This window comes from Monodon monoceros, unplaced genomic scaffold (genome assembly GCF_005190385.1).
Source record: "Monodon monoceros isolate NGI ecotype Baffin Bay Population unplaced genomic scaffold, NGI_Narwhal_1 Super_Scaffold_15, whole genome shotgun sequence".
In the NCBI taxonomy this organism is placed as follows: Eukaryota; Metazoa; Chordata; class Mammalia; order Artiodactyla; family Monodontidae; genus Monodon; species Monodon monoceros.
The window spans coordinates 11,392,463-11,416,454 of record NW_021703771.1 but is presented as its reverse complement, the minus strand read 5'-3'; the positions used below and the strand labels follow the sequence as shown (position 1 = coordinate 11,416,454).

Genomic DNA, 23,992 nt, shown 5'->3' with positions numbered 1-23,992 from the left:
TGTTTGAGTAAAACTATAAATATTTATTACACTTTTGGGGCCAAGTTCTCTAAACACAAGGGAGTGTCTGAATTAAAAGCTGTTACTTTTTCCTGCTATACAAACATATGAGGATGTCTTTCATGTTCAAAATGCCTTTGATTTAATCTTATTTTCACATTTCAAGTTATTTAAAAACAAATGCAAAGGTCAAAAGATTATCATAGATACACACCCACTGAAGAATTTAATACAATCTCACTAAAGGATATCAACTTAATCATCTCCTCCTATAAATATTTTCTTTTTATTTATTTTGTGTTTAGAAGTTGCAGTTTTAAGTACTATTAACAGAAAATACATAACAACAGCTTCCTAACAAGTGAAAAAAAATAATTATAAATGCTGGAAAAATTGGCCTCATTGACATATTTACAGACTTTTATTTCATACAGACTCCATTGGAAATTATATGACATTTATTATACAAGCATTAACATTTCCAAATCACTGCATAGTGAGCACTTCAGTTCTTTATTGTCTATACCCTTGAAAGTCACTCAGTTGCTGAAGGCAATACTGACAAGCATCAAAAATGGTCAAACTGAGATGCTACTGATATATCGTTCTGCTCCTTTGCCTAAAGATGTTTCTGTCGTGTCCTTATGCTTTTTTTTCTCCTTGCTCCTCTGATCCTCCTGCAACTTCAGAATGATGTTTCGGATTTCTTCTCTTTTTGTTCTCATTCTTGGGGGAGGAAACCAGTTTTCCAAGTTCATAGGCAGTTCAAAATTGAGAATTGGATTCTGAAAATAAAAACATTAAATGCACCTTAGAAAACTATAATAAAAAGTATCTTGGTTTCAATCACAAAAGCATTCCACAGAAGAAATGAAAAAAATCAGTACTTACTCATTATCTATTCCATGCAGGCACTGTGCTGGGCACTGGAGATGTAAGACAAGACAGTTTCTGCCTACAGATCTTATAGTCTAGATCAGGGGTCAGCAAACTACAGCTAGTGGGCCACATTCTGCCTGTTGCCTGTTCTTGTAAATAAAAGCCTTATTGGAACACACCCACAGTAACTCATCTACATGCTGCCTGTGGATGCTTTCTTTCATGCCGCAATAGCAGAACCGAGTGTAGAGACCGTATGGCCGCAGAGCCTGAAGTATTTCCTACCTGACTACCTGGTGCCTTATGAAAGTGATTGCTAACTCCAGTCAAGATAGATAACTCAACAATTAAAACAATGAATATGACAAGTATTAAGGCAGGAGAAGCTGAGTCCTATGCAAATACATATCTAAGGGCTTAGCACAATTTCAAGAAGTGATGTTTATGCTAAGACCTGAAGAATGAGTAGGAGTTAGCCAAATAAGGAATGACGGAAGCAACAGGGAAGAGTATTCCAGGTAATGAAATATATACCAACGCCTGGAGGCAAGAGACAATATGACACAACACGAGAGGCTGAATGACATCCAGGGGGATGGTGTGTAGAATGCTGGTGTGAGAATGGTAGAAATGAGGCTAGAAGCTTGAACAGGAGTTGGATGATGCAGGCCACTGAAGGATTCTGGTCTTTAACTCAAGAATAACAGGAAGCCATTATAAGATTTAAAGCAGAAAAGCAACACAATTAGATTTGGGTTTTGGGAAAACAATTGTGAAAAATACAAGGCAAGAGGCCACGTCAGAGGTTGGTGCAGCAGTTTGGAATAGTGAGGCTAATGAAATGGACTTAGTGGTAGCAGGGGTAAATAACTGAACATAAGTGACACTAAGTGACAGAATTCACAGGGCTTATGGCACCATGCGTGGTGGATGAAGAAGAGGAAGAAGTCAAGATAACTGTAAAGAATATCCAAGAGAGCCCAGAGATAAACCCACACACATATGGTTACCTTATTTTTGATAAAGGAGGCAAGAATATATAATGGAGAAAAGACAGCCTCTTCAGTAAGTGGTGCTGGGAAAACTGGACAGCTACATGTAAAAGTATGAGATTAGAACACTCTCTAACACCATACACAAAAATAAACTCAAAATGGATTAAAGACCTAAATGTGGGCTTCCCTGGTGGCGCAGTGGTTGAGAGTCCGCCTGCCGATGCAGGGGACACGGGTTCATGCCCCGATCCAGGAAGATCCCACATGCCGCAGAGCGGCTGGGCCTGTAAGCCATGGCCGCTGAGCCTGCGTGGCCAGAGTCTGTGCTCCGCAACGGGAGAGGCCACAACAGTGAGAGGCCCGCGTACCGCCAAAAAAAAAAAAAAAAGACCTAAATATAAGGCCAGGCACTATCAAACTCTTAGAGGAAAACATAGTAAGAACACTCTTTGACATAAATCACAGCAAGATCTTTTTTGACCCACCTCCTAGGTGGAAATAAAAACAAAAATAAACAAATGGGCTTAAAAGCTTTTGCACAGCAAAGGAAACCATAAACAAGGCGAAAAGACAACCCTCAGAAGGGGAGAAAATATTTGCAAATGAAGCAACTGACAAAGGATTAATCTCCAAAATTTACAAGCAGTTCATGCAGCTCAACATCAAAAAAACAAACCCAATCCAAAAATGGGCAGGAGACCTAAATAGACATTTCTCCAAAGAAGATATACAGATTGCCAACAAACACATGAAAGGACACGCTCAACATCACTCATCATCAGAGATATGCAAATCAAAACTACAATGAGGTATCACCTCACACCAGTTAGAATGGGCATCATCAGAAAATCTACAAACAATAAATGCTGGAGGGCTTCCCTGGTGGCGCAGTGGTTAAGGATCCGCCTGCCAATGCAGGGGACACGTGTTCAAACCCTGGTCTGGGAAGATCCCACATGCTGCAGAGCAACTAAGCCCGTGCACCACAACTACAGAGCCTGCGCGCCACAGCCACTGAGCCCGCGTGCTACAAACTACTGAAGCCCGCGTGCCTGGAGTCTGTGCTCCACACAAGAGAAGTCACTGCAATGAGAAGCCCGCACACCGCAATGAAGAATAGCCCCTGCTCACTGCAACCAGGGGAAGTCCGTATGCAGCAACGAAGACCCAATGCAGCCAAAAATAAATAAATAAAATAAATAAATTTAAAAAAAAAATGCTGGAGAGGGTGTGGAGAGCAGGGAACCCTCTTGCACTGTTGGTGGTAATGTAAATTGATACAGCCACTATGGAGAACAGTACGGAGGTTCCTTAAAAAACTAAAAATAGAACTGCCATATGACCCAGCAATCCCACTGCTGGGCATATACCCTGAGAAAACTATAATTCAAAAAGTCATGTGCCACAATGTTCACTGTAGCTCTATTTACAATAGCCAGGACATGGAAGCAATCTAAGTGTCCACTGACAGATGAATGGATAAAGAAGATGTGGCACATATATACAATGGAATATTACTCAGCCATAAAAAGAAATGAAATTGAGTTATTTGTAGTGAGGTGGATGGACCTAGCGTCTGTCATACAGAGTGAAGTAAGTTAGAAAGAGAAAAACAAATACTGTATGCTAACACATATATATATGGAATCTAAAAAAAAAAAAAAGGTTCTGCAGAACCTAGGGGCAAGGACAAGAATAAAGACGCAGACGCAGAGAATGGACTTGAGGACACAAGGAGGGGGAAGGGTAAGCTGGGACGAAGTGAGAGAGTGGCATGGACATATATACACTACCAAACGTAAAATAGATAGCTAGTGGGAAGCAGCCGCATAGCACAGGGAGATCAGCTCGGTGCTTTGTGACCACTTAGAGGGGTGGGATAGGGAGGGTGGGAGGGAAATGCAAGAGGGAGGAGATATGGGGATATATGTATATGTATAGCTGATTCACCTTGTTATAAAGCAGAAACTAACACAACAATGTAAAGCAATTATACCCAATAAAGATGTTTAAAAAAAAAAAAAAGAATATCCAAGGGAGGTGTGCATGGTATTGTACCTCTGAAGTCAAAGGAAGAACGTGTTATGTGGAAGGAATAAAACAGTATCAAATGGTGCTGCGAGGTCAGGAACAATTTCAATATAAGGGTGAGGGTCAAGCCGGATTATAGAGATTTGAGAAGCAAATAGGATTTGTGGAAATGAAGACAATGAATATAAACACTTGTCCAGAAATATATCTGTGAAGGGGAGAAAAGAAGGTAAAAGATATAGCCCGAATCGTGGGAGAGATTTCTTAAGGCAGAAAGAGCCAGTGGAGAGGAACTGATTAGTGATGAGTAATGAGGTCAACAAGCCTTGGATTTGATGGAGTATGGTCATTTTTATTTTATGCCTTAAAAATTCTCCAATTTAAGAGTCTTTGCTCCTTGGAATAATTCTTGAAACAATAGTTTTCAATCTCTTCAGAATATTTGCTTACTGTGTTTTTTACACTAACATGAGATCAAACACACCATTTTATTATTTATTAAATCAGATCCAACAAACTGAAACCCACCTCAAAAAAGCTCTCTACATACTGCAATATGTATACACCACAATCACTGAAGTTGTTTTGCTGGGGTACTTTTGGATTAGAGCCTTTCATAACATCTTTGGAAAAACTTCTTTTGCATCCTTTTTTAACTTCCCACTCCACTTCTAAATACCTGCAATGATGTGTATATAGTAAGAATACATACATATAAATATACATAGTTCCTCATTCCCACCAGAATACAAAGTACAGGTAGAGTTTTGAACTTACTCTCTTAGAATTTTTACAACATTTGACCGAGAAGGCCCTCTGAGTGAGTCCATCAGTAGGATACAAGGTCTATACGGTAGAAATGACCAAATATTAATACTTTATAATGTTTAAAAGGCATAAAAAGATGTACATTAACAATAAAATTTCAAACCTTAAAAATTCACTTTGTATGACTCAGTAAAACTTGCTGGGGGGGGGGCGGATAACACCCTAATAATACTTAACTATCCATGGTTATATTAAATACTGAATTAAAGAGTAATAATTTAATCATATCTAAGTTATGAATATAGTTCACCAAAGTTCCTAAAAACACTTAAAAATTTAGTAGAAAGTCAAAACAATTCTGAAAATTTGAACATCTGCATATTCCAAATTACCAAAAGTGAGACCATGCAAAAGTAGAAGAAAAATAATCCCATTTTTAACTAAAATCTATTTTAGATAAAAAAAATCAGGTAATCTTCACATAAAAGAATTAGTTTAGAATCCAGTGTTTTGGGCGAGGTTCCACTTCAGAACACTCAGTATAAATAATACTCAACTTTTAAAATTTTGTTGTTAAACCCAAGTAAGTGAGGAAGTCTAATGTAGTGCAAAAAGTCCTGAAATGATTAAAGATCTAGGTTCTTCCTGGCTAACATTTTATGGGATTTGGAAAAAATCTCTCAACTGCTCTAGGTCTCTATGTTTTCCTTTATAAATGAAGTTTGCTTTTCAAATGCTATTAATGGAGTTTCAGACAAGATTTCCTACAAAAAGTCAAAAGAGATGAAGTCTAGAAATAGGTACTACTTCATCGCCTAAGAAGTCTGCAGACCCTGGCAAGATCTCAGAACATGTACTTCTGAGAACCAAAATAGACTCACTCTCAATTTGGGGTTTCCATCTGTTTCTTTGTTTGTTTGTTTTTTGCTGCACCACGGCTTGCGGGATCTTAGTTCCCCAACCAGGGATTGAACCCACGCCCTCAGCAGTGAGAGCGCAGAATCCTAACCACTGGACTGCCAGGGAATTCCCTGGGTTTCCCACCTGGAACATGTCCCTTAGGACTGCCTTAAGTCACTCCACAGCCTTCACACAGTAGCTATGGAACCAGTGTAAACTCCAATTCCCATGTTACTGATGTGAATTTGAATGACATTCTTTGTCCTTTCCTGCTCCAAATCACTATATATCCAAAAGGAGTAGTGGTTTTCTATGCACACGCACAGACATGGAAAATGGGCAAATGGAGAACTGAAATAATTTCCATTCTCCCCAACTCAAACCTTGGACATTGGGCAGGACCTAATTTTCCTCACTGACTCTGAAAGCTTCTGTGATTTTTGCTTAAATACCTGTTTTAATTAAAACAGTATGGTTAATGTTTTATTCTAAGAGGGTACGTGAATAAAAATTATCATGTAGGGTCTTCCCTGGTGGCGCGGTGGTTTAAGAATCCGCCTGCCAATGCAGGGGACATGGGTTTAAGCCTTGGTCTGGGAAGATCCCACATGCCATGGAGCAACTAAGCCCGTGCGCCACAACTACTGAGCCCACACGTCTAGAGCCCATGCTCCGCAACAAGAGAAGCCACTGCAATGAGAAGCCTGCGAACCGCAATGAAGAGCAGCCCCCGCTCTCCGCAACTAAAGAAAGCACGCGCACAGCAATGAAGACCCAATACAGCCAAAAATAAGTAAAATTAAAAAAAAAAAGAGTAACAGTTAAAAAAAAAAACTATCATGTAGTTTGCAAGATGTACGGTTAATGCTTACTGTTTACAGATAGTAGGCTTTAAATGCCACTGTCCTATTTCAGAATTGCAGTTGTCATCGGCAAGGAATCCATCATCACTGCTGTCATCCTGTAAAAGAGAGCCTACTGTTAGTATTGAAAATATACAATCTAAATTACTAATAACGTAACAAAATAGCACTATTGAGGATAAAAATCCTTGTAGCAAATATGTAAAAAAAATATTTTTCTGTTTAGGTGATCAGACATTAGAAAATGTGTTACGTCACTCGATTCCAATGATGTAACACTACAACACAGGCATCTTAATGAAAGAAACCATCAATCAGAGGTCTAAGAAAACTTGTTACATCTATTTACTCAATCTAAATTTTTAAAGACGAAGTATACCATGACTGATTCTTCTCTAGTCAAACATTATGGCTCTGATTTTAGGTATTTTTACAAAAATTTAATTTGTTGGCTAAAACAACTGTTTTCACAATAGGACATGAATGACTTATATTTATCATCTTTTCACACAAAAATTTTTTTCATATCAGAAACATTTAAAGGGTTTTTGGAAACACTGTTTTACTTGACAAAACCCTTTACCCACTTCACGTGAGAGAAGACAGCTTTATGATAGTGTGTCTTATTCTACTGATTACCTTGAATGTAAAACAAACAAAGCTTTTTTTGTCCTGTGGGAAAGCTTCTGGCAACCTTTTGAATGAAACAGTCAACAGTAGGAATGATAATAGTAGTAATACACGGTTAGATTAACTAGTTCACGTAACTGCTATGACCAAAAAGGAGCATGTGAAGTGCTCATTATAAACCTTGAATGTAATCCAGATATGTGTCTGTATATATTAGAAAGAAAAACTGTATTTCATAGCCACGCACTGTAGACCAAGGGACATCACAAAAATGTTTTTTGTTCACAAGAGGATTGAGCAAAAAGGAAAAATGGTGCAGTACAAAGTTATCTTTACTACTAGATAAACTCAAAATTTGTCTTAACAACTAAGGAAGAGGCAGAAAAAGGAAATGGAATAAGCTTTTCTCTCAGTAGAAAATGCCTGTTTAACTGAAGTTATAAAATATTTTCAAAAATATACTTTATTCTTGGTGTTAATAAAGCTTATTAGGGCAAACAAGACTCTAAGGAAATATGAGAGCCGACCTATGTTAATTTTAACTAAATATGATCTGCTCCTGCCATGATGCATATACAGCAGATTAGATGAAAGAAAAAATCATTAGACAGGTGGTAAAAATAGTGTAATTCTGCTGTGTTCGTGCACCACACACCACATAATCGAAAATGTGAACACTTGCCTCCTGAGTGTTAAGTAAGACCGAAGGTTAAGCACGGCGCACAAATGCTTTAAAAGAGCAACGGAAAGGGGTGCGGTAGGGGTGGTGGGCGGTCGCTGGGTCGCGGCGGGAGGATCCATTTCACATGGAAACTTTCCACGGTGGGTGATATTAGTTTAGTCCTCAATGGCAAACTAAACAAACAAACAAAAACCCCAAAACAAAAAATGAAACAACGTTCATACATCTATCCTGGCAACTTCTGAACTGAAAAGCAAATTTGTGTTGTGAGATGAGATCCAAGTACAGAAGGCATGAGTTAACCATTTGAAGTAATCGCCTATAAAAATCTAAAGAAAAACTTTTTTTTTTTTTTCTTCTGTACGCGGGCCTCTCACTGTTGTGGCCTCTCCCGTTGCGGAGCACAGGCTCCGGATGCGCAGGCTCAGCAGCCATGGCTCACGGGCCCAGCCGCTCCGCGGCATGTGGGATCTTCCCGGACCGGGGCACGAACCCGCGTCCCCTGCATCGGTAGGCAGAGTCTCAACCACTGCGCCACCAGGGAAGCCCAGAGAACCTTTCAGTTATATAAAATACTAGAACTTTTTGCCAAGCGTTAGGTTTCACCTGGTTATCCTGATCTTCTGAGAAGTCGATGAGTTCATCTTCAAGCATTTTACTACCTTCAGCTGATTCATCACTGTAGTTTAGTCTGATTTTGCTTAAGCCATCTGTATCAATAAGAAACATTACATAATTTTTAAAAAGAACACACACATAACTTACAGTACATGATGTTAAAATTAATGCTAGTAATTAACTGCATAGTAATTACGAATACAAAATCTGTCTTGGCATGTAAATATCACAAGTATAAGTTACTTTTAAGTAAAAAACCTGGATTATGTCATCTACAGAGTTGTTTCTACTACTCAGACCCTAAAATTTATTAAACTTTAAACACTAGGTATCAATTATATTATTAAATATTTATGTATATTTAAATACACGTATATATATATAAAGATTTTGTGCTACGTATGCTAGGTATCTTTAATAACAGAAGCTACAATAGTTTGAAAACAACTCAATTGTTCAATAACAGGAATGGTTAGCAAACGTAGAACATAAAATGAAATACTGTGTACACTAGAGAAATTAAAATTGTGAAAATATGGAAAATTATACAAGTTAAAAGAACATGATTAAAACAAAGTAAAACAGGCTTGCTTTTGCACAAATAATTTAAAAAAATACAAAAATGAAAATAATTATGCTAGGATAGTAGTTATGGATGAGTTCCTCAACTCTGTATATTTTTCCTTCATGTTTGGTTATATTCATAGACTTTTCAACAAAATAAAATGACACAAGCCAACGTAGGTGCTGGGCAGTATGAAAATAAATGACTCGTAGAAATGTTTGAAATGAATTCTTTTAAAGGTCTGTTTCAAGAATCTAAATCCTTAAAAAATCAATGATTTTCTTAAAGAAACAGAAGATTTACCAGAAAATAATGAAAACTGATCAGGAACTTTGATGCCAAATATACAAATATTGTTTATTATAGAGCATACCATTTCCAAGTTTTTAAAAGCATGACTTCAAGGTATTTTAAACAGGATTTAACTTATTTTGGTACAAGTTATTAAAAGGGCAAAAGAATACTAATATAAGCAAGACAGGATGGGAAAGCAGCAAGATAAAAGTGCTCCTGGAAAAATACATTTAACATATATAAAAGTCCAAATGTTGTGATCGAAAACATACTATTTGAAATAATAAAGCACGCAAAGAATAACCTTTTCAATTTATCTCTTTCAAAAGTCTGTATTTTTATGCTTTCTTGAAGCAAAAACACCTATATTTAAATAAAACTTGTCCAAATCCTCAGGCAGTTAAGAGCTAGTCACTACAATCAAGTTATTTTTGCAGCGAAGTATTCCTGTCTATACCTATTACACAGAAACTGTGTCATATAAACATGAACCTTATAAAAATGAAATACGTGTGCACTGCAAAAAAGGAGAAAAGTAATTTAAATAGTGTAGTCAATTTCTTCAACTATTTCGTTCAGTAAACAAATGCCCTAGTATAAATTGAGAGGCAATAACTCCATCAGCTGTTCTCCCAATCAGTCCCATTTCCTGAGCTTTTCTCACATAGTGAGATCACCTGAAGATGCCAAACCAAGCGTGATTGTAGAGTTTAAAAATACACATTTTTCATGTACCATACAGAGCAAGACAACTACTTCAAATGGTGCCCAACTGAAAAAACACCAAATCAAAGTAGTGATAACAGACATTATTCTCCTACAGTTGACCTTAAAAACCTAATCCCCGTGGCAAGATACAACTCCACTTATTTACTGCAGCATGTCAACCGACATCAGTCAACACTCTGTACATGTTCAACTGTTAAAATTATGTTAAATGTTTTATTTAAGTCCTGTCAACAATACTCCCAGACCAAATAGAAACAGATCACTAAGATATTAATCATAATCACAAAAATTTTTACAAGCTCTCCTTATCCTCATTTCTGATACGTCATTATTTTATCTAGGATAGACGGCTTAGCCATCCTCTCCAAGGCAGTAAAGGCTCCTCTAGAGAGCACTCTAATTCAATGTACTTTTGGGTGAGTGATGCCTTGGAAACATCTGGTGAAAGATATGAGAGCTCGTTCCTGAAAAATACAGACCCATTCTAGAGAACCATTTTTCAAACTGTGGGACACTATGGTCATTGGATTAAGATAAGCATTGAAAAAGAATAGAAAAATGCCAGTGTATCACACACAATAAAGGTAAATTAATTTCCTTTAAGGAAGATATAGTCGATAAAGTTACACACATACTAAAAACAAAACAAAACAAATGCACAAACTATACTTTTTAATAGAAGAATAAACAGATATTATAAAAGGGCAAACTACATACAACAGATATTCTTTACTTTGGTCTCCATTAGGATTTATGGGTATATTTACTCAAATTTAACAGGTTATTTCTCAAGTAGAACATTAACTTGTAGAGAGAGCCACCAGGAATTTCTGGGGTTTGTGTATATGAAGGAAGTCCTAAGGCTTTGTTTGTCCCATTGCTCTAAGACATGCACTTTAATTCATTTTTTAAACTTGAATTCACATTAAACTGTATGAAATTACTGATCAAAAAGGAACTTAAAAAATGTTCTGTGGAGATATAATTCACATACAATTCACCCATTTAAAGTGTACATGTAAGTAGTTTTTGGTATATTTACAAATACTATGTGCAACCATCCCTGGAGTCAACTTTAAAACATTTTCAAAATGTTTTAAGTCTCAAAAAACCCCACAAAAAAACAAACAAAAACTCTGTACACTTCAGCTATCACTCCCTTCTCCCCATACTCCTGTCCCATACCCGCAACCAGCCCTAAGCAGCCATTAACCCACTCTACAGATTTTCCTGGGAGATTTCATACAAATGGAATCACATAATATGAGGTCTTCTATGACTACTTAGCATGCTTTCAAGTTTCATCTATGTAGCATGTATCACTCCTTCATTTCTTTTTATGGCCTAATAATATTCCATTGGATGGATGTATCATGTTTTGATTATCCATTTGTCAGCTGATGAACATCTGGATTGTGTCTACCATTTGGCTATTATGAATAATGCTGCTATAAATGTTCATGCCCAAGTTTTTGTGTGGACATACGTTTTTATTTCTCTTGGGTAATTATCTAGGCGTGGAACTGCTGGATCACATGATAACTCTATGTTTAACGTTTTGAGGAACTGTCAAAACTGTCTCCCAAAGCAAGCTGTACCATTTTACATTCCCACTAATGATATATGAAGGCCTCAATTTCCGCACATCCTCACCAACACCTGTTAGTATCTGACTTTCTGATTCTAGCCATGCTGTCATGGCTATGAAGAGGCATCTCTTTGTGGTTTTGACTTACATTTCCTTCATGACTAATGATGTCCAGCATCTTCTCATGTACTAACTGGCAGGATTTTGTTGTTTTCTTTTTTTATTTTTAATGGGGTATAATTGATTTACAATGTTGTGTTAGTTTCAGGTTTACAGCAAAGTGAATCTGTTATATAAATACATATATCCACTCTTTATTAGATTCTTTTCCCATATAGGCCATCACAGAGTATTGTGTAGAGTTCCCTGTGCTGTACAGTAGGTCCTTATTAGTTATCTATTTTATATATAGTAGTGTGTATGTGTCCAAAATAAATCCCAATTTATCCCACCTCCAGGACTTTGTTTTAAAGGCAATGAGAAACAGTGCACACTGCCTTGAAGGCTTAATCTTCAGAGTGCCCATCTACACAATGCTTTCTGTTTAGCAAAATGGTAATTAATCTCTAACGTGGCTATTCACTGCCTTTTTTTTATTCTATTCAAGTATTAAAATACTAAAACTGAAAAAAATTAGTCAGAACTTGGTGATTACGTACTTCGCTTAATCTTCATTCCATTTCCTGCCTGCTGAAACAGACTTGAAAGTCAGCTAGAAAAGGAAGCGCAGTTGACCCTTGAACAACACAGGTGTGAACTGCACTGGCCCACCCACACATGGATTTCTTTTCAATAAATACGTAGTACAGTACTACACAATCTGAGGTTGGTTGAATCCAGGGATGCGAATCTGTGGATGTGAAACTGTGGTATGACACGAATGGCTGACTATAAAGTTAGAGGTGGATTTTTGATTGTCAGAGGGTCAGCAACCCTAAGCCCCATGTTGTTCAAGGGTCAACTGTATTTATCTGCTTGGCTTTTGATATACTTTTTTGCTTTATCTGCTAAATTTCCCCCTTCTGCCTTTTATCTTATACCCCCTAAAGGGCACAAAGACCAACACATATGGCTAATGTCAGCTTTATGCAGCTGAGTATGTCAAACAAAAAATATTTTTTTAAGAGCGCAGCCAACACCTTTCTGACTTCCTAAAATAATACAGGCTGGTAGAAGTACAGAGTATGTTGAGCATTCACAACTTTTTCTTGAACTTTTGAGTTCAACTTTTGAAAGTTGGGACTCAACTTTCTTACTGAGTTCACATAATTTCTTCTATGCCTTATACTGAGTTTTCTCCTCCCAAGAAAATGTATTAGATATACTCATAGTTTAGTAAGTTTGCTATCCTATATACATAGCATATTATGGGTTTATGAAGTAGACTTTGGGGTTGAAGTGGAAATTATGCAGTTGACTTGATATATAATTTAAGTATTTGAAGAGAAACCTTAGATTTCTATAACAAGTGCTAGAAATATGGACCTGATTCAAGGAATAAAACAATTTATTAGAAGTGAAGGGAAATAAAAAAGCAGAGGTTGGACCAGTGCCCTTTCTCCCACTGAAAATCATGAAGGAGAGAGGGTGAGGAACAGAAACTAGCTTTTAATTTGAATGTCAACAGCTATTTGGAGGAGAAATTTCTGCCTCTTGCCCCTTGATCTCAATTGCCCATCTGTAACCTTAGAAGATCGAACTAATTTGCCTTAACAGATCTAAAACTGCAACTACTGTTTATGCTGAATAATTTCCTACAAAATAAATATAAGTCCAAGTTCCTATAAATGGAAAATGCAGACCTTGTACTATAATTTTAAAACTTCATTCTCTGTAAGGGTGAGGGGAGGGGACTCACTATAAAGGGGGCACAAGGCAATTTTTTTGAGTAACGGAAAGGTTCTAAATCTTGATTGTTGTAGGGACTACATGACTACACATTTATCAAAGCTCACTGAGCTATACTTATGAGTGAACGTTACTGTAAGTAAATTATACCTCAATAAACCTGACTTAAAAAAAATTGTGCCCTGAAATCTTAATCCTATTTCTAAAAATTCCAACTTATTCTAATTCTTTGATTTTTTAAAACATTTAGAAACATACCTGTATGGTGCATAGAACTTAAATATTCATTCTGTAGGCCACTCTCACTTTTAGTCCTATCAACAACTTTCTGGCATGCAGATTCTCCTTTATTCGATTCTTCATTTTCACTTGCAGTATGATTTATTTTTTTCAGACTACATTTCACACTGCTAAGGTTTCTCCGATAACGAGGGTCACTTTCTTCCTGTTCATTATTTGAATCAATTACAGCTACGCAATGCTTTCTGTTTAGCATCTTCTTAATTACAGGCTTGGCAGCAGAGTTTTGAGAATAACTGTCCATTTCACTGGCTGAAGGTGAAGAAATACAACTGTCCTCTACAGTTGAACATTTTTGCGTGACTGTATTTTCATGGTAATGAGGATTAGGTTCATACTTTGGTTTTTCCAAACCAGGGAAACAAACAACAGCCAAAAACCAGTGTGCACTGTAAAAAACAAATGAAACTACTGAATATATTATTAGAAAAATTTATTATATTTGGCAATAAATATTAAATCTTTTTTCTAAAGGTTTTATAAACAAATTTATTAAGAATGCCCAATTTTTTCAATTCTCAAATTAATCCATTTGTTTATAGGATCATTGATTCATTAACAGAATACAATGTCTATTCAAAAATAACATAATTTTTGTAATAACATAATTTTTGTCAGAATTACATAGCCTGCGTTCACTTTTGCAAACAATCCTTTGAACATTTTCTTGCTTTTGGAATGAAAAATTCATTGTTTTCCAGGCAATTTAACAAAATGTAAATTACATCACTGCAATTCATCATTCCCATTTACCTTTCCTTTGCCCTATTTATGCCAAGGACAAATACTATCTAGCCTCAAGATTAAAATGTCTTCAGAAGTCTAATTAGACTTTACAATTTTGAACATGTTCTAAATATTGTAAGCAATAGCTTTTAAAAAATTTTATGTCTGTGTTTTTCTTATTAATGAGGTAGGAACTTCTTAATATTGAAAACATTAAATAATTCTTGTCTCATGCTATACTAAAATAAAATACACTAAATTGAAATAATACATCTAATCTAATCATCATCACAGAATTCCAAGTATTAGTAGAATTCCAGCTATCAAGTGGGTACTCATGATAGAGCTGAATTCAGGTAACACAGGTCCCAGCAGTAGGATATAAGCCATAAGTAAGATGCTGTACAGCTAAAAGTGGGTAATATTCATTAATCTAATTAATTTTATTAAGGGCTTACAATTAGCTAGGCACAGTGTTATGTGCTGAGATACAATGAACAGGCTATAGATGTCAGATAATTTATTAGCTGAGCTCAATATATGTCACAGAGTAGGGTGTTCAGTAGATATTTGCTGAATGAAAAATTAATGTTGACATAGATAAAAGTTATTCTATATTCTGTTTCTGTAAAATATTAAATTCCCCCAAGGTACTACTAAGAAACAGCACTGTCTGTCTCTTCATCAGACAGTATGAGTAGAAAAGGTCACAGATGCTGGATTCATTCTCAGTATTGAAAAGGCCAGATAGAGGAATGCCTCTCTCCTCTTCTTAATTATTAAGATCCTTCAGGATCCCAAGGACTTAGGTCAGGTGAGGCTAGAAGAGCAGCACACCATCTTTCTCACTTCATCAATTCTAAGACACAGCTGATTGTAAGTCACATCTCAACTTCATAAAGGTTATAATGTGAAAATATGTGTTTTGAAAATTGATTAAATATGGTATAATACAGTGACTCTCAACCTATAGCTGAAACCTACGTCTATCACAGTTTTAAACATTTTTCAGCTATGACAATATGGATAAGCCATAGTTTTTCTGTTGCCTCACCTAAAAACTTGGAAAAAAATCTTCCTTCACCTAGCTGAAAAGAGAAAGCTGAATCAGATACATCTGAGGTCACTTTCAACCTCTAAGAGCCAGGAGCCAGGGTTTTGCTTTTATGATCCCTTTTAATATCAGCTACCTTGACCTTAAGCCATCAGTGGGAGAAGAGGCTAAAACAGGTAATTTCGCTTATCTTAAGATGAATTAGATCCAAACATCTAATTTCTGCTCCTTGTCAATTGCTACAATTTTTAACAAACAGCTTATAAACTTTTAGCTTAAAGAAATTACCGCCACAAAGAAAATTAAAAATAAAATAGATGACAAATACATAGCAGCCTAACTAATCTAATTAGCTTTATCTCTTAAAAAAAAAAAAAAAACCCATGATCTGGAAGCTATTCTTTCACCTACAAAGAGCACAGTTCTCTTGGTGAACACTTTACTAATTCTGTACCTTTGTTCATCCTCTACCTTTCACCAAGATGACTAAAAGCACTGAATGTAGCTTCCATCCACATCAGATGCTGTGACTAAGAGGGATATGCCTCTATTGCTAAACTGTGTGTACCTAAAATTATACTTTTATTTTAAATTTTTATAATTAATTTCTGACAAATGGCTTCCTATGTATATCCTCCCTTTGGCCTAGTGGGCAGCTCACTTGCTACTTTATATGACAAATTAATGTCAAGAAACTTTACTTTGAGGAAAATGAAGAAATTAAAGATTAGTTTTAAACTTAGTTTTAAATTTTTTTATGATACTATGTTTGACTCAAATATATATCTTTGAAGAAGGTGGGCTTTACAGCTATAACCAATGTTTTAACCTAGCCTACCTATCTTTGACCGGGCTAATTAGAGGGCACAGGTTTTATGATTAAAGCATGATTATAAATAAATAGGATTTGATTATACTATAGAGTGAATTTGTTTTTTATAGTGGGGAAAAAAGAGCACATTCAGAAAATAGCTTGGCACAAACAGGCTTATTAGAAATAAACAATCTTACAGAATACCAACCTCAGATAAGGTTACTCTGCAACCATGATAAAAGGAGACAAAGTAAGGCCATTTCATAATTTGTCTCAGCAGAGACAAATAGAAGATCACAATGCAACCCCTCAAAATACCAAATATACTTTTTTTGCTAAATGAGCGAATGCAACTTCTTTATCCAAACAAACCACTGCTTCCTTAGACCTTCCACCAAACCAAAGCCCAAATTCTTTTACTGCCTCTTTCAAACACACTTTTACTGAGAGGATCCATAGTCGCCCATGTTGTGTGTTCTCCCTTGAGGCAAGTACTAAACCCAAGTTGTCCAACTACAGGGGTATTCCTGGAGGTCTTTGGCTGGAGGACACAGGAAAATTAAAAAATGAAATAGAAAAACTCTCAAGTTTAAATTGTATAATAAGACTATCCTATACATCTATGCCTCTCTAGTCACTGGGGGAGAAAAACACAAAATGTTTACCACCCCCATTTACTTAGAAAATAGCTGTAAGTGGTAAACATGGTTTTCAGTGAGCAAATGACATAAATCCAGCCACCTTTCTTCTTTTCGATTAAGAGCCAAAGCGTATCTTAAAGATTCAAATTATTCTATGTGAGCTAATCACCATTCTGTACATAGCAGTCTTTTCTATATAGGATGTCTGCTAGACCACAAGCACCATTTTTAAAAGATGACATTATTCTACACTGATGAATAAAATGAAATTAGAGAGATCTCTTATCTAGTGTCTGTAAAATTCAGTATCTTATATGATTCACTGGAAAAGTATACTAATTTCCATAAAATAAAGAATATAAGTGTCAATATATAAAACAAATTTCAGAAAGAAGTTAAAAAATGGATGAATTATTCACCTCAAAAACACATCTGCTAAAAACTGCCATCATATTAACATAAAGGAAATTCTTACTCACGCTTCATTAAGGGGTACAAAAATAAAATCCTTTTCAAAAATATCTACATGCCGGGTCCATGTTTTTACTCTTCCATGTCGCTTCTGCTGTATTCTGTAAAGCAAGAGAGAAACTATCAAGCTTTTGAAGTGTTTCTAGTGTTTCTGCCTCTAAGCAGCAATTTATACATTACAAAGATTGAGATGTTAATAGATCAGTTGTATGATTTAACAAGTTGTGAGAAGAAAGCAGAACATCTGAGATGGAGCTGGGAAGATGGGAAACTGCCCGTCCCTGAATCTGGAAGAAAGAGATTATTTAATTCCTCCTACTACTTACTAGGGTGGATCAGAGCTACTATTTTTATTGTTGCAGAACTGGTTTTAGCAACGATATCGAGAAGCATATCAGACCATGACCTATAAGAACTGAGGAGAAGAGAGCAGGAAAAGTGAGCACTATCTTACAGCTGGTGAAACAGGACAGAACCAGCACTGATCAAAACCAACCACTACCATCAACTCTAAGAAGCAAAATCAGGGATCACTGGAATAGTAGAAAATATTATTAATATTATGCACAGCAGCCATCAATTCAAGACATTTAACAGCACTTATGACAAAAAATGTTCCAACTTTTTGTGTGTATCTTGTGACCAATTGCCAGCAAGTATTAGAGCTGGATGCAGTCACTATATGGAGAGGCATTATAAATAACTCAGGCCTCATATGTAGAATGTTGTTTCCTTAACTTGTCTGAGAAGAATTATCCAAAGAACTTATTAAAATTACAGATTCACAGGTTCCTCTGTTAGGCTATTATGGATGGAACATCTGGGGTAAAACAGAGCAATCGGTATTTAATAAGTATTCAAGTAATTTTTCTTTTTTAAACTATCAGATATATTTGGGAAATACTGATCTAGATATCAGACCTAAAACTTTTATGAATTCCAGGTATTCTTGGAGTTTTAGAATATTATAAATTATATTAATTTTACTAATTGAGAATGGAAGTAAAAAATGTTGCTTTAATACAAATAAGCGATTTTTTCTAAGTTAAACTTAAGTGACTTACTACATCTGTTAAATATTTTCAAAAAGCTTGACTTACGATAGATTAGTTGTTTCATGAAGATTTCTCCTCTCTCTCTGATTAAGGCGTTTATAGAAGAAAGAACTGAATACATGAATTCGGTCAGCTTCTTCTTTCTTCAATTTTTCAAGCACCAAATATCTGTTTTATAAAAAGTAATTCCAAATAGAATGAATTTAACAGTTTACACTAAAAACAGTGATCAAATATCTATTTAGCCACCATCAATCTCTATTCCTTTAAACTGAAAGAAGTCATAAACAAAATTTGTTTCATATTCTAGACAATGATTACTATCAGATTATTTGTAGGTAATAAGTGGCGTTTGAGAGTAAAACTAGGATTTGAAAGATCTAATCTTCTAAAACAAGGGCACATTTATGAACATTCATAGAAACATTATTATCATACCCCAAAAATAGAAATGACAGAAATGCTCATCACCGATGAATGGAAAATGTGATATATCCATACAATGGAATATTATTTGGCAATAAAAAGAAATGAAGGACTTCCCTGGTGGCGCAGTGGTTAAGAATCCGCCTGCCAATGCAGGTGGCACGGGTTTGAGCCCTGGTCCGGGAAGATCCCACACGCCGCGGAGCAACTAAGCCCACGTGCCACAACTACTGAGCCTTTGCTCTAGAGCCTGCAAACCACAGCTACTGAGCCCGCGTGCCACAACTACTGAGCCCACATGCCACAACTACTGAAGCCCGTGCACCTAGAGCTTGTGCTCTGCAACAAGAGAAGCCACTGCAATGAGAAGCCCGTGCACCGCAACAAGGAGTGGCCCCCATTCGCCGCAACTAGAGAAAGCCCACGTGCAGCAACGAAGACCCAATGCAGCAAAAAATACATTTAAAAAACTGAAGTTCTGATACATGCTGTAACATAGAAGAACCGTGAAAACGTTATGCTAAGTGAAAGAAGCTAGTCACAAAAGTCCACATATTGTATGATTCCATGTATATGAAATGTTCAGAATATGCAAATCCAGAGATAGCAAGGAGACTGGTAGTTGCTTAGAGCTGGGGTGGGCTGGTGAAATGGGGAGCCACTGCTAATGGGTATTGAGGGTCTGTAGGGGGTGAAAATGTTCTAATATCGATTATGGTGATGGTTGCACAACTGTCTGAACACACTAAAAACCACTGAATTATACACTTTAAATGGGTGAATTGTATGGTATGTGCTCTGTACGTCAATAAAGCTGCTAGTTTTATGTTTATTTTGTTTTAAACAGTTAATGGACCATGACTAGCCATAAACTGCTTTTTATAAAAACAGAAAGAATCTGTACAGTGGTGAGGTTATAACAATGACTCTTTAAAGTGATCTTACATCAGTTCTAATTTTTCCTTGCCTTAGTTGTTTTTTTCTATAGGTCTATATCAAGACAAATAGAAATGGTTTATATTACAAAGAGAAATTACGATATATTAAATTTAATTATTTATGCTCCAAACTCCCTCAAAGGAGCTATGCAAATTCAAGCTTATGACCATATTCATCTTATTAAAATGAGGAGAGTATGAAAGCCTTGTGAAACCTTACACAGAAAGAGCAAGTACCCAGAAGGCACATCTTTGAGACCTGTCACTTCTGTCATAATTCTAAAGCTCAAGTTCTGATGAAAAGGACCTAACTTACAGATTGCTTGCTTTAGGGCAACTCAGTGTGCCCCGAGAAAAGATATAAGACAGTGGATCACCTCATGACACAGTTTAAATGAATCGCTGAATTCTACATCTATATTCAAAACAGAGAATGTAGTGAACTGGACTTGAATTTAGGGACTACACCATAATGGGTGAACCATGCTGCTTTTACCATTACAAACTACAATGGCTATTTTGTAAACTGAATTGAATAAAAAAAGGGATAGTTCAACTTAAAAAAGAAAGTTATTGGTGATTTAAGAAAATGGACTCTACTTCATATAGAAACAAATCCATGCTTTATTTTTGTAAATGAAAGAAATAATTTGAAGATAAAAGGATTTTCATACAGAAAACTTAAAAAGATCTATAGACATACTAGAAATAAAAGAGCTGTAGCAAGATGTCTGGCTATACGAGCAAAATATATTTCTTGTTGAAATCCTCAAAAATGTTACGTATCAGTTGTCTCCAAATTGCATAAATTTCGCGGAGGGTTCCTCAAGCTGGCGCCGCTGACATTTTAAGCCAGATAATGCTTTGCTGTGGGGGGTGTCCTGTGCAGCGTAGGGTGCTTGGCCTTACCTCTGGCCTCTACCCACAGATGGTATCAGCACGCATCCCTTCCTTTTGTGAGGACCAAAATGCCCAAAGTGCCCCCAGTGCAGAATCACTGATTCTGTGCAATTACAATCAAAATCTCAAAAGGACTTTAAAAATGGAATCTGGGACTTCCCTGGTGGCACACTGGTTCAGAGTCCGCCTGCCGATGCAGGGGACACGGGTTCGTGCCCCGGTCCGGGAAGATCCCACAATGCCGCGGAGTGGCTGGGCCCCTGGGCCATGGCCGCTGAGCCTGCGCGTCCGGAGCCTGTGCTCCGCAACGGGAGAGGCCACAGCAGTGAGAGGCCTGCGTACCGCAAAAAAAAAAAAAAGGAATCTGATGGGCTGATTCCAAAGTTTATCTGAAAGAATCAAAAGGTCAAGCATATCCAAAACATTTGTGAAGAAGAATATGGCGGAGAGCTTGCCTTTCTATTACAGGTAACAAGAATAAAGTAACACTAATCGTGGCAGTGTGGTACTGATGCAGGGATAGGTGCACGGCCAACGGAACAAACTATACAGCCCCGAAAACACACCTGTGCAACTATGTTATCTTAGCGTAACAAATCCTAGAGGAATTAAGGACTTAAAAGTGAAAACACAAAACTTCAAAAGGCCTTTTAATTTAAAAAACTAGTTTTGTCTTTCTAATCTAATATAGATCCATAAGCATTTCTGTGACTATATATAGTTCTGGGTCTTTTTATGTACATGTATTAGAACTATTAATTAAAACAACTAAGTCTCTTATTTTAGAATTAAAGGGAAAATCCAAGTTTATTACAAAAAAACTCTTGGGAATTTCTTTCATTTTGGGATTTCTTTCCATTTCTTTCATTTGTTTTTTTCTTTCTGTATAAATCATTTAAATATTGGATGTCATGGTGAAGCTGTTCACCTGCTATTTTATAAAGCAGACAATCTAACAATTCAATCATGACATTTAGTTACAGGATGAAGTTAAAAGATGATTTTAAGGTTTTGAAAATAATTTTTATTAAAATTATTCTTTTTCCCTGCATTTTATTAACATTCTCTAGAGGCAATGCCCTTCTACTTTTTATAATTCTGGCAAACTTTTTAAAGGTTTGTTTCTAACTTGTAGAGTTAGAAATGGAAAAGAATGAGCAGCTCTGGTAGCAACTCAATTACTTATTTTTAATAGTGAAGTTTTAAAAAGTTTCCTCTTTTCGGGACTTCCCTGGTGGCCCAGTGGTAAAGAATCTGCCTTACAATGCAGGGGACACGGGTTCGATCCCTGGTCAGGGAACTAAGATCCCACATGCCGCAGGGCAACTAAGCCTGTGTGCCACAACTACTGAGCTTGTGCACCTCAACTAGAGAGCCCGTGTGCTGCAAACTACAGAGCCCACGTGCTCTGGAGCCTGCACGTCACAACTAGAGAGAGAAAACCCACAAGCCACAACTAGAGAGAAACCCGTGAGCCGCAACGAAAAGCCTGCATGCTGCAACAAAAGATCCTGCATGCCTTGATGAAGATCCCATGTGCCGCAACTAAGACCTGACACAACCAAAAATAAATAAAATAATAAATCTTTAAAAAGAAGTTTCCTCTTTTTAATTCACTTCTAAGAATGTCATGAGATGAATATAAACAAAGATTTTTTAAAAATCATGGATTTTGGGCTTCCCTGGTGGCGCAGTGGTTGAGAGTCCGCCTGCCGATGCAGGGGACACGGGTTCGTGCTCCGGTCCCGGAAGATCCCACATGCCGCGGAGTGGCTGGGCCCGTGAGCCATGGCCGCTGAGCCTGCGCGTCCGGAGCCTGTGCTCCGCAACGGGAGACACCACAGCAGTGAGAGGCCAGCGAGCCGCAAAAAAAAAAAAAAAAAAAAAAAAAAATCATGGATTTTGTTCGATTTTCTATCTTATTTGGAATAGATTTGCATCAGAAAGGCAGAACTTGTAGATAATGTAAGTTTACTGTATAAAATTTGCTCTGAAGTTTAACTATATGATGTCAAGGGGCCTCCTGAAAATATATAAAGAATTCCAAAAGAATTAAAAAAGATTATAAAATCTCTATTGTAATGTAAAAAATATAGATTTAAGTATGAAATAGAATAAACTAAAATATAAACAAAACACAGGAGTTCAATTTATTTTTTAGATCCAACTATGTGCTTTCAAAAACAAAAAGACATTTTAAACATAAAGACTTAAACAGGTTAAAAGTAAAAGGGTGAAGAAACATACATCATGCATCAGCAAACACAAACCAAAAGAAAGCTGGAGTAGCTATATTAATTTTGAACAAAGTAGGATTAAAAACAAGGAGATTATCAAGAATAAACAGGAACATTATGTAATGATAAAGGGGTTGATTCTCCAAGAAGACATAAACATGTATGTACCTAACAAGAGAGCTTCAAAATACATAAGGAGAAACAGACAAATCAATAACTGTAGTTGGAGATCAACGACTTTCTCAATAATTACAGAACAAGTAGGTGGAACATCAGTAAGGACAAAGACCATTTGAATAGCACTAGCACAACATGACCTAGCTGACATTCACAGACCACCACTTTATCCAATAACAGCAGCACTGTTCTACACAATCACTTAAGATTTTTCAGTAGCTTGGTTTGTTAAGGTAGTATACATTAGGATTAAGAGAACACATCTTTTTTTAATTAATTAATTTTTGGCTGCATTGGGTCTTCGTTGCTGCACGTGGGCTTTCTCTAGTTACGGTGTGAGGGCTTCTCGTTGCGGTGGCTTCTCTTGCTGTGGAGCACAGGCTCTAGGCACCCGGGCTTCAGTAGTTGTGGTGCACAGGCTCAGTAGCTGTGGTTCGTGGGCTCTAGACCACAGGCTCAGTAGTTGTGGTGCATGCGCTTAGTTGCTCCAAGCCATGTGGGATCTTCCCGGACCAGGGCTTGAACCCGTGTCCCCTGCATTGGCAGGTGGATTCTTAACCACTGCGCCACCAGGGGAGTCCCTCCAGCAGCTTTTAACAACCAGTTTTTAAAAAAAAAATATTGTCTTCTGATATACATTTGAATAAACTAGAAAATACTGGAGAGCACTAAACACACTGATAGTTAAGTTCTGTTTTGTTTCATACACACATCCATCTTATATCACAAAGCAGTAAACACATACAAATTTATACATGTATAAACACATTACACATACATGTATTCATGTATATGTATATGTTATGTGTATTCTGGGTCATGACATAAGCCCTTCTAGGAGAGCTTCTAGGTTCCTCATATTT

At 36.7% G+C, this 23,992-nt stretch overlaps 1 protein-coding gene across 7 annotated transcripts in view; it reads right to left on the bottom strand.

Annotated features, from left to right (window-relative positions):
* Nucleotides 1-269: 269 nt before the first annotated feature.
* Nucleotides 270-23,992, bottom strand: part of SENP6 (SUMO specific peptidase 6) — a 98,940-nt gene continuing 75,217 nt past the window's right edge. For all 7 annotated transcript variants that reach the window (XM_029223608.1, XM_029223605.1, XM_029223606.1 and 4 more), the window contains 8 exons: nucleotides 18,497-18,619; nucleotides 17,405-17,497; nucleotides 13,649-14,079; nucleotides 8,355-8,458; nucleotides 6,446-6,534; nucleotides 4,683-4,751; nucleotides 4,434-4,584; nucleotides 270-785 (listed from right to left, as the gene is read on the bottom strand). In XM_029223608.1, the coding sequence (XP_029079441.1) occupies nucleotides 579-785; nucleotides 4,434-4,584; nucleotides 4,683-4,751; nucleotides 6,446-6,534; nucleotides 8,355-8,458; nucleotides 13,649-14,079; nucleotides 17,405-17,497; nucleotides 18,497-18,619 (1,267 nt within the window). In that variant the 3' untranslated portion in view covers nucleotides 270-578. The remainder of the gene's footprint in view (nucleotides 786-4,433; nucleotides 4,585-4,682; nucleotides 4,752-6,445; nucleotides 6,535-8,354; nucleotides 8,459-13,648; nucleotides 14,080-17,404; nucleotides 17,498-18,496; nucleotides 18,620-23,992) is intronic.